The 11,164-nt window shown below is 43.6% G+C and overlaps 1 protein-coding gene across 1 annotated transcript; it reads right to left on the bottom strand.

Moving 5' to 3' along the window:
* Positions 1 to 248: 248 nt before the first annotated feature.
* Positions 249 to 10,119, bottom strand: RAB29 (RAB29, member RAS oncogene family). The gene is made up of 5 exons (XM_062595075.1): positions 9,959 to 10,119; positions 7,769 to 7,840; positions 5,717 to 5,898; positions 4,619 to 4,740; positions 249 to 3,947 (listed from the first exon to the last, which is right to left on the bottom strand). Exons 1-5 carry the CDS (start codon positions 10,080 to 10,082, stop codon positions 3,830 to 3,832), a joined length of 618 nt encoding a protein of 205 aa, XP_062451059.1. The 5' UTR covers positions 10,083 to 10,119; the 3' UTR covers positions 249 to 3,829.
* Between the last annotated feature and the right edge of the window lie 1,045 nt (positions 10,120 to 11,164).

The following is an 11,164-nucleotide window of genomic DNA, read 5'->3' on the forward strand; positions in this document are numbered from 1 at the left end:
AGAGGGGTATTCAGAACAGCTGCCTGACTATATAGCCAGCCCATAAATACACTATGTGAATTAATGAGCTATAAGGAGGAAGATATTATTAACAAATAACCACATCAAGGGGTTTTGTTTTGTTACTCCTCTTAGGTGGATATATTGGATAACAAGTCACTATAACTGACTCAACAGATTGGAAAGTTCTACATACTTACCTCCAGCTCTAGGGTCAACAAGACTACGATAATCAAGATAACAAGGTGTTTCAATGAAAACAATTAATTTATTTTGTTGGCAACACAGGAGAGTTCACACTGCATGCTGTGTACATATTGTTGACAGCAAGACTGTTTTTGTTTTGGACTTGTGAACCCATCTGTTAGGACTGTTGAGACAGGAAGACAACTACTAAACAAGCGAAGTCAAACTTCTATTTCAGACTTCTGCAATACTGCATTAGTTACTGATTGATACAGGGAAAACCTCCCATCAATTTCTTCTCTTTATATAAACATAATACTGCAACTTTACAGCAGTCAGAATCCTGTCTCTAAAATACTTGTGCATAACTGCAAGCAGTTAAGAAAGGCTCGGTTTTTATATTGTTGACTAGATATTTCTAAATTATAGTCTACCCTCATGATTTCAAGTTCTATTGCAGTAAAAATTTCAAGCTATTATACAAATTAAAGAGTTACAGCACTAAGTAACACAGGTGGAAGAGAGTGAAATAGGTACAGTTAGCCCAGCATCATGTAAAGAGTACAAAGTCAAACTAGGCACTGCATAAGGAAAAAAAAATCAAGTGTCTTCAATTTCAAAACAGGTCATTCCTATCAAAGAAATGACACTAGTTAAGCACAATCCCCCAAAATAAAGACAAGGCTTTTCTGATTTATTTCTAGAAGATCACGAAAATAAAGCAAATTCTTACCAGTCTGCACAAACAAGCTTTAAGTTTGATTAAGTATTTCTTAAAAGCTTTGCTTCACTCAGGTTGGATTTTTCCCTGCAGTTGTTTTAAAAACTAAAATAACCAACACAAGCTGGGCACAATGTTTCAGAGGCAACCATTCTTTGAGTACTGCCTAACACAGCAGAAAACACGTTTAGATGGAGCCTCTGAATTACAGTTTGTTTTACAGGACTAAATCAGGGTTGCCAGAAAGCCTGCATTTTTTTTCCCCCAAGTACCTTATGTGCCACAGAGAGCGCTCTGAAAAAAACACGTTTGCACAGTCAAATCGTTTTCCTGTTTGGTCGGGTTTTTAGAGAGACCTCAAGCAACGACTCTTTCTGTTGTGTAGGCTTAGCTTCTGACACTTGTCTGCCATGTCTGGTAGGATATTAACAAGCAGTAAGTTGTGTGGAAGAAAAACCTCAAGGTATACATCAGTACCGGAAACCACTGGCCAGAACAGAAATTATATATAATATAAACAAATATTCAAAGATCTTATTTTGGCTTTTTGCTCATATCTGAGAGGCACTTATGCAAAATAAAGGGATCCAAAAACCAAAGAGACACTGGTGCATAGCAAACTGACATACAAACAATATAAAGATGTTTTCCTACATATGGCTTAGTGGCTAGTCTGTTGAAACAGGTATTAGAAAATCTGTATTAGTTCCAAGCTCCTACTGACTCGAATAGTTGGTCCTGGGCAGAGTATCTTCTGCTGCTTGCCTCGGTTTCTTCATGTGTAAAGCCAGCTTTAACACTTGAACTCTTTGCTCAGACTTTTTGAGGTGCACATACAGAAATCAATAAATAATGTACAGATCTTAACAATCTCATAGGCCTTTTTAAAAATTAGACCCTTTTCCCTGTGTTCCATAAAGGACTAAAAAAACCCAAACCCCTTCCTTTTTCATATATTCAGGAAGTAAAATTCAACAGGACAGTTCCATTTTGTTGCTAATAAGTTCTACTTCCAAGTTCTCAGGTACTATCTCCACAATACTATTTCACTTTTTTTTTTTTTTTTTTTTTTCCAGTGAACTCAAATTCATGGAGAATGATATTTCAGTGTCTATAAAACTGAATTTAGTAATATTTGCATAACAGAATCCTATCCCAGATATCTTAGCTTTTAATAAAAGTAACAGAACAAAACACTAGGCCTAAATTCCATAGCATTTATTGTTCATGTATCAATCCTTTTCAGCTCCCGAGAACAAACATTCAGAAGTTTTTTTGTACTCAGTGAAGGTAATCAGTTCCTGTTCTTACTGCCCTCTCCCTCCTTAGATTATATAGAATAATAAAAGATAGATAGAGGAAACTTTGCCAAAGAGCAGTCCTAATTCAGGATGAATTTTGACAAATAAATTTATAGTCCTGTTTTCAGATTAGCTTTTAGGAAAAGTCATTTGACATTTCCACCCCTCAACACACTCCTTATTTAATCTACTAGAGAAAGTAAAAACATTATTGAAGAGCATTTGTTTAAATCTTAACCTATAGCATGGGCAAGATAATTCTATAGCATAGCATGCTTATAACACACATGCAATACTATGTAACCACAGGCTTATAGACTGAGTTTCCTATTAACTTTAAGATAATTATCTGGTGTGCTTTCACTTTCCTTTTTTTTGGGGGGGGGGAGGGGGGAAGAGGGAGGAGGAGATGGAGGAGGGGAAGGAGGCTGGCAAGAACCATTCTCAATAACGATGAATACCTGGGAGATATACTAGGAAAAAGCAGGGATCAAAAGGCAAGTAGGGAGCAGTTCTCTTCATTTCCTTTTGTCCTGCAAAGTCTTCTCCTTTGCTTCCCCCTTGGACCACTAAAACCAGCAGGTGGGCTTTCAGACAGCTGTATCTCCAGCAGCATCCCTGCTTCCAAATTCACTCACCAGTACAGAATAATTGTGGGAAGGCAATTCATCAGCAATTGCAAAGCTATTTGAGATTGTAGGTTATAGGGTGTTCTAAAAGTGAAAAGGACTGTAGTTCTATCATACAAAGGAGTTTACAACCTATTCCTCGTTCAGCTCTTGGTGCCCTAATAAAGTGGCAGCAGAACAGAGTATGTACGCTTGTGCTAGAGAGGTTGAGTGAGAAAAAATGAACATAAGGCAACTGGATAATTCTTGATGAAAATCTGAGGTCTCTGCTGCAAGCACTGCAGTCAGTATACATGAGGGCTGTGCTATACAATTATTCAAATTCATACACCGATTATTTTACAGGTCCAGTAACATGGCATTGTGCTAATCTGCATCTGGCTGTGCATCTTAAGGACAGTTAGTGGCAACGAGGAGATGTTTTGGTCTCTCCATGACATGTAAACAGAGGTATGTGGTTCCAGAGCATAAGTAAAGTTTGGTGTAATCTCACACTGTGAATCTGAAGGCACAGAGAGACTACTTGAGCTTTGCATGCATCAAAAAAAAAAAAAAAATCACTGTAACACTTCAGCATGGCACGTGTGTGTTTTCTGTATACACGTGGTGGAGAATGAGAGATGCAACACTATTAAAATATTCCTTCCCCATCCCTACCCCTGCCCAAGACAGGCAGCCACATATGAGACAATGAAGTGCTCTAAATTAAAAATCATTAATCTGAGCCATGTGCTTGAATAGAGACTGCGCTACCTTACTAGCAGCAGAACTTCCATTTGACACTACATTAGAAGAGGAATCCTTTTCTCACTCCTCTCCTCTTTCTGCTCCTCACCCCAAAATCATTGCAGCAATGCTTCACTGAGTGCCAGTGTGCACTGAAGAGGAGACAGTTCACTATCATGTAAAAATACCAGCAAGAGCTGTTTTATAAGTAGTAATAAAAAAGGACATTGCTGCTTGACCCAGAGGAGATGGTGCAGTAAGTGTATCTAACAGCAAGTCCAGCCTGGTGAAGATGTCTCTTTTATGTTAATATAATCCCCACTTCCAGAAGCAGAGGGATTTCTGTCACCACTGGATGAGGACATCATCTTTTCAATCAGGACTCTAGAAAAGAAATATACATTTTTTTTTGAACAAGCAACATTGTGCTACACAGTTCTGAAGCAGTACAAAAGAGAAGTAATGATTCATTCTAGAAGGATAAAAAGCTCCAGAACTTTGACTAAACAATCAGGCTAGAGAATCTCATAGGCACTGCCAGTAGCATTACTGCCATTACTGCTATTATCTGGCAGCATCAGAAGACACTGCAATGACACTATTACAAAGTCTGCTGCAACAACTTCACCTTGGGTCCAGTTAAGGACTGGGTCACAGCAACAGGCTTCCTACCAGATGTTAAGATAAGGTGTCAATTCCCACACTACAGTCTGATACCTTTCAGAGAAGGCCAAATTCTGCATTAAAGGTTTGATACATTACACAAGAATTTCTAATCTCTTTACAGAAGAAGTCCCATCCTCCTAGTAGAGGCCTGCATATGAAAAAACATCCATGGTATTGTTTAGAGAATTTGTTTCCAAAAGCATGTTTCCCCTTAACTAAGGAGAGAAGAACTTCTGACCTTTCAGAATTCAGTTTCCCTTTAGGAGATCTACTTGCATGTTATTGCTGCTATTTGTTACTAACTGACAGCATCTTCCCTCACCTCGAAGATGGTGATGTCTAAAAGAGGGAATTAACTCTTCAGATGTATCACAAATCACTGCACTTACCTCATAGACTCATTAATATTCTTGTTTTCCTTGACAGATGTTTCCACCCAACCAGAAAAGCCATTTTCTTTGCTGAACCGATCCACTTCTTCTCTTGTCACTGCCCATGGGGAAAGGTCACACTGTAAAACAAGAGTCAGTCATTTTAAGTTTAACCTTTTAATTTTTAAGCTGGGAGGGGAATTCTTCCCCTCACCCATTTACTGCTTGTGTTTAGGCAGCAACTAGGCTTGGCCCCTCACATCTCCAAGATCGCAGTCTGATAGAGAGTTCTTAGGGCAAGGTTCTTAATGGGATGTTGCAAGCAGCAATATATTTATCTAATCTGAGATACAGACACACCTCAGTCAAGCACGCGTGGAATTGAGGTTCATCCAGAACAGGACAAAAAAGCATTGTCATTCATCCAGAATTTGCCAGGCCTATCAGTAGCAAGGAAATTTTACTGATGTAGTGCCACTGAAGCAATCACACTGATGGCAGCAGGAAGTATGAAAAGGCAGCGAGGAAACCTGTCCAATAAGAGCTTGTATTTGTGTGATTACATTACTTTAATGACATACACAGAGATCTCCTTAATGCAGGCAAGAATGTTACTTGAAAAATGCTATTGGGGGAAAGCATTCTTCCTGAACAAGCGAAGAAGCAGGAAAGCCATTTTCCTGCCCACCCATCAAGTTTTTGGTTGATTTCCAACTTTAGGCTCCTTCAAACAAGGCAAGTCTCAAACTGAATCTGGAAAGGGCTGTTGAACCAATGTTGACACATGTAGCACATAAACGTAGTTTTTAAATTAAAGAAAAATAAATCATTAAAGACAGTAAGCAATCTACACAGTGAAACTTGACATTGCGTCGAAAAGTAGACATCCCTCGGGCAGCTCTGAAAAGGAGAGGCTTTACCTGCCATATCATACCAAACCTTCCCAGTCTACTGCAAGTTAAAGACGTTAAAGACAAAGACAAAAAAAAAAAAAAAAACCCACACATCTCTCTCTTTCCATTTTTCTCTCCCTTCATGGTTGTAAAAGTATGGTAATGTATGTATATACACATAAACAGACATGCAAGCACACTCAGTACATCTAGAGTGTCTCACTTTATTAGCCAGCAGTAGGCAAGGCACAGGGTTCCCATCTGGCAGCGTGAGTTTGCTGTCCAAATCCTGCTTCCACTTTTGGCTGTTGCTGAACGTGCTGATGTTAGTGACATCAAACATGATAATGCAGGCTGACGCCTCCCTGTAGTACAGCCGGGTCATAGATGTGAAGCGTTCCTGCCCTTGAGGTGAAAAAAGGAAAACCTTTTTTCAGTTATCTTGTTAGACCTGATCACCCAGAAATCATGCCCATGATAATGTCCACTGAGAAAATGAGGTACCAACTGTCCCCTTAATTAAGGGGGAAACAGAGGCATTAAGACACATTCTGCCTTGCGCACCTCAGCACTGCAGTGATAGATGGAACAAATGGGAGTTCTTAATACCGACCCAGACTCTCAGATGTCCCTGAAATACTTGCATCACTCCCAGTGCAACAATTTAAATTAAGCATCCTTTCCCCAACCACAGTTTTATCTCCTGTACAGCAAAACCCTACTAACAGCAGTGTGTCTTGCCACTAAGCACAACCATCAGTAAAGTTCTAGGAGGGTTTTTTCAGTCACTATCGATACATGCTGCTGAGTGCTTGGTGGAGACACAGCAATACAAATACAGCCTCTCAGAAGAAAAAAAGTTTGATATTAAGGAAAAAAAAAAAAAAAAACTAAAACTCACATAGGCTGTTATTATTATTTAAACCTTACAGCCTGTTGGTACTACCAAAACTGTATCCAGGGAGTAACCCCACCATGCTGCTATATGGCTTTATTATGCTTGTTTTGATGGGGACAAACCACAAAATGTTCACATCACATTACACGGGTCAGCAGCACAGTGAAAACTGGCATTTCTGACATTGCATAGACATCAGCGTGAGCTCTGACATAGATCTGTTGCTGGTCAACAGGCTTTATTTTCTGAACAGATCACAAATTAAGCACTCTAAGTTACCTCAAACTATCTGTGTCCCTTTCAGGTGGGAAGAGCAGTGAGGAAGGGACTATCTTGTGTGCACGTCCCCTTCAGCTCAGGGCATGTCAAGAGTGCTGTGACAAATATGGCCACTCTGCCTTTCAGATCTTAAACGTCTTTTTGGTCTGAAATCGAAATCAGTTTCTTGCTGCAATCCTCTTGCTGCAAACTTCTCCTTCCTGTTTTCTTTTTAGAGATTCCAGACTTGCACGTCTGAACAGTGAAACCAGAAGAAGCCACAACTCTGTTTTCCTCTCTACTCTAGATCCAGAGGTGCCATTTTAGAGATCTATCTGTCCTTTGTCTTCTGGTGATAAGAAAATTCAGGAACAGAACGGTTTTGTGCTTTTCTAAGCAGCAGATGCTATTCAGTCCACTTCACTGCCTAATACGGTCCCCCAGAACGTGCCCCATTCCTGACCCAGGCCCACCACCTCCGGGGCATGTAACAGTGTCCTGTTTCCATGACTGCTGCTTGCCGACCTCTCCAGCGCTGATGTGGACGGTTGTTCCCTAGGAAACCACCAACTCTGCTCACACAGGTCACTGAGCAGCCAGATAGCAACTTGCAAGACCCAGTTCTGATCCCAGCAGCAAGACCAGATTGAATTCAATGGAAGTACTCCAAGTTTAGACACAAGAATCAGGCCTTCCTGGCTATCATGCCAGAAAGCAGTATTTTAACAGAAGACTTAGAGCTGAGAAGTTATATATCCAGTTACAAATCATCCCATCTCCCCACTCAGTCTGCTCTGGCTTTGAAATTGAAAAGAAAGGCTCCATAGAATTTATCATTTGTGTTGCTGTGTTCTTTGCAGATGAGCTTTTGATTAAATATTTAAATCACCACTGCAAACTAGAAGAACATCACAAAGCAGAACAATCTTGTCCCTTGATTTCACAGATTTTTAGGGTTTATTTTCATATCAGACTCCTACTGGGGAGGATGGCGGGGGGGGGGGGGGAAGAGATTGAGAGAGAGAGAGACAGACAAACAAGACAGACAGAAGAGGGCCAAGCAGTTCAGAGAGCTATAAATTATGCTCCTGAACAGCTCTGTGGTTCATCTGAACATACCTGCAATGTCCCAGAGCTGGAGTCGTACCGTCTCCGATTCTGACCACTGCACCACCTTCAGAGCAAAATCCACTAGAAAATCACCCCCCCACAAAAGGAAATCCAATTAGAAACATTGGACTTGTTTCTCAATATTTCCCCAGAGGGGCAGGCATAGGGCATCGTAGCAACTGCTGTCACAGCAATGGCAATTTGCATTGGACCACTACCCATACAAACACAGAACAGATAAGGGCCTGGAGAGACTGCAAGCACTGTCCCCTCTCCTCCATCACAGACAGCTGCAAAGCAAGTGTTAAATCCAGAAGGCTCCACACACTGTCTGCTATACTCCCTGGGTGCTCAAAGAGAATGATCACAGGTACACAAAATGCCCTTGGAAAAGAGGAAATCAAGGGCATTATCCGCATCCCATTCCTGCACAAGGATGCTACACTTTGCTTTTTCTTTCTTGAACTTTAGATTAGAAGTGCTTTAGGTGGAGTTAAATTACACAATAGAGCAGCATTCCCTGTCTTGCAAAGCCCAACCAACCTGCTGTCAAAGTCCTCACAAATGGCAGCAGAGCAACATGGCATTTTCCAGCAAATGCAGCACCAGGCAGCCAGTGTGCTACCCCAAAAGGCAGGACTTTTTGGAATCAGACACTGCCACCACCAGGGTTCGTAAGGATCCCACCTACAGCTTCCAGTCTGCAGAAGATATCCATTCTTGATCCTTGGGGTGTTGCATTGACACTGTAGCAACACTAACCAAGAGCTAAGGCCAGAAAGAAAAAAAGTTCGGGAAATAAGAACTCCTCCAGCACATAGGCCTGAATAACCACAACACTAACAAAAGGCTACTGGAAACCTTATCGCTTGGAGAGTTTTAAGGAAACCTTCCCTCACCCAGCTCTGCTTCAGTTAAGTGCTGTTGGGGTCATGCCTTTTGTTCTTTAAATCCACAGTTTAAACAGCAGGCCAGAGAACTGGATCTTCTCAGTTAGGGTTAATAATGCACAAAGGCAGAGTTTAAAGTAAAAAGGTCAGAGCTAATCATGCTCATGCCTCCTTTTACAATTCATAATCCTAGTGGAAACTCAGAAAAATGCCAAATAAAATGCTGGATTTGCTGTTGTTGCCTGTCTTTGTCCTGCACTGCCTAAACCGTTTAGTCACTGGTAGATGGAGCACAGTGTTTCCTTTCACATTTACCACTTCCCATCATCTATAATTCAACTGTAACAAATGCACAGGGAGTAGAAAAGAAAAACACTGCATTTTTTTCAGAAGATTACGATACATGAAGTTTTCATTGCAGGAGGAAAACTGTCCAGCTAAGCTGTCATCTGTGCTCAATAGGCCTGGAACTTTTTGAATGTAGGAACAGATTTAAAAAAGATTAAAACAACAAAAAGCAAAATCTGCAGCTCTTACTGCAGTGAATGATTGCATGCTCTGCCTCCAGTATGCTAGGTCCTCAGAGAGATATGCTGAGTAGGGCCTTGGCACCTCCTGCTCTTTTGGGTCATTCACTAACACTAGTGTTAAAGAAAAAAAAATACCTTCTACTTAAGCCTTGTCCCAAGACCACTTTGTTATAAAGCTATTCTTTATCTTCTTTCCAATCACCTGTTTTACAACAGAGCTCATATTCAGCAACATGAAATCACTACTAAAGTAAATGTCAGAGCAATGCTGTTCTGATTTTCACCAGCAAGATCTAGGGCTATAGTCTCATCCTCCAGGTGAGGACTCAGCAGGGTGTCTGCTGTGCAGGGACGAGGGACGGGCACCCAGGTCCCTCCCCAAAGAGTCAGCGCAGTTCATCAGGGGCCTTACTGAGCGGGGGCACATCAGGAGCTGCATCTGAGAGCTGCTGCACGAGTTGCCAAATACGGTAATTACAGGCTGATGACTGTTCATTTCACAAATTACTGCAAGGTTTTTATACCTGCAGGGAAGGACAGGAGCAAGTTTCCCACTAGAGCCTGCGAGCAAGGGATGCTTGACAGCACCAAGCGCAACAGCTGAGCGCGGCCCCCGCCGCGCTCCGCGGCACGGGACAAACCGGCGAGGAGCCGGCAGAGGCACCCCCGGGAGGCGAGCGGGGAAGCCGCCAGCCTCCCGCAGCAGCGGCGCGGGGCCGCGGGCAGAGAGCCGCGGCCAGAGCCGGCCCCGGCGGGGCAGCGCCGCGCTCCCCGCTCACCTCCCACCGTGGACTTGTAGTGCCGGTTGAAGCTGTCGTTGGCGTAGCGCTGCACCAGCGACGTCTTCCCCACCGTGGCGTCGCCCACCACCAGCACCTTGAACATGCGGTCCCGGTGCCCCATGCCGCGGCGCGGCCCGGCGCGGCCCGGCCCGGCCCGGCCCGGCCCGGCGCCGTCACGTGAGGGTCAGGCGGCTGCAGCGGCGGAACCGCTGCCGGCGCGGGGCTGCCGGGACGTGTAGTCCGCGCCGCCTCCTGCCCCCCGGAGCCGCCTCCTGCCCCTCCCGGCCCCTGCCCGCCGGCCCGGGGCTCTCCCCGCCGCAGCGAGGGCGTTGCAAGTCCCTCCCGGACAAAAATCTTTCGAAAAGGGCAGAAGAGAAGATTAAGGTGAGGCGGGCCTGTACCAAAATGCTGGACACAACTGCATTATACACAGGAAAAAGGAAAAGCTTGCAAGGTAAAAGAAGACACGCCCGCCCTCGCTGATAGGAAGGTTTTGATCCACTCACCCAGAAACAGCTCCAGCTTTGCAGTGTGACTGGGACCAGGAGACGCAGGCCAGGCCCCCAGGGCGGGGGGAGGAAGAGCTTCCAGCCACGCCATCACGGGCACTTCAATCACCGCCCCAGCATTTGGACCTGTCGGGCTACTGAATTGTTCTTGTAAAAATTATATTGCACACTTTACCATGATAGAGAAAAAGATCTGAAGTAGTTTGGGGATTCACAAGTTGGAAGACAAGTGAAAACAAACCATACTGTGTATATACATGTGTATGTATATATATTTTAAGGAAAGCTTCAGTTGTTGGGATTCCTTCAAGGTATGATCAAGTTAAGGGCAAAATTCTACCTGCAATATCCATTTCATACCCTCCTCCTTCCTCTCCTGCTCTTTCACCCAACCAAAAGAACTGCCACCAGAGACCACCTCCTGTGCCTCAGTACACTGATAGTTAGTGTACAGGGAAATAATGTGACGCTTCAGGCAACAGGACACAGGTTCTGAGAAGATTCAGAGTCAGCAAGGCCTTGCTGGTTGTCCCCTACTCTTCAGCACTGCTGTAGGTTTGCTTTAGGACTACCCACCGTGATCGTCATTCAGGCAAGCAGCGAGGGGGAGCAGCCCCTCCGGAAACAGGCCACAGGATAACCCAACGCAAGCCCACAGCGGGGGAGAACCCAGAGCCCTCGTAGGACAAGCAGC

This window comes from Rhea pennata, chromosome 25 (assembly GCF_028389875.1).
Source record: "Rhea pennata isolate bPtePen1 chromosome 25, bPtePen1.pri, whole genome shotgun sequence".
Lineage (NCBI taxonomy): Eukaryota > Metazoa > Chordata > Aves > Rheiformes > Rheidae > Rhea > Rhea pennata.

Bases quoted from the DNA above. Each gene is read 5' to 3' on its own strand.
- RAB29 (XM_062595075.1), bottom strand. From the start codon at position 10,082: ATGGGGCACCGGGACCGCATGTTCAAGGTGCTGGTGGTGGGCGACGCC. The intron at 7,841-9,958 runs GTGAGCGGGGAG...GTGATTTTCTAG, and splicing joins CTACAAGTCCACGGTGGGAG to TGGATTTTGCTCTGAAGGTG. The intron at 4,741-5,716 runs GTGAGACACTCT...CTTGTTTTACAG, and splicing joins GCCTACTGCTGGCTAATAAA to TGTGACCTTTCCCCATGGGC.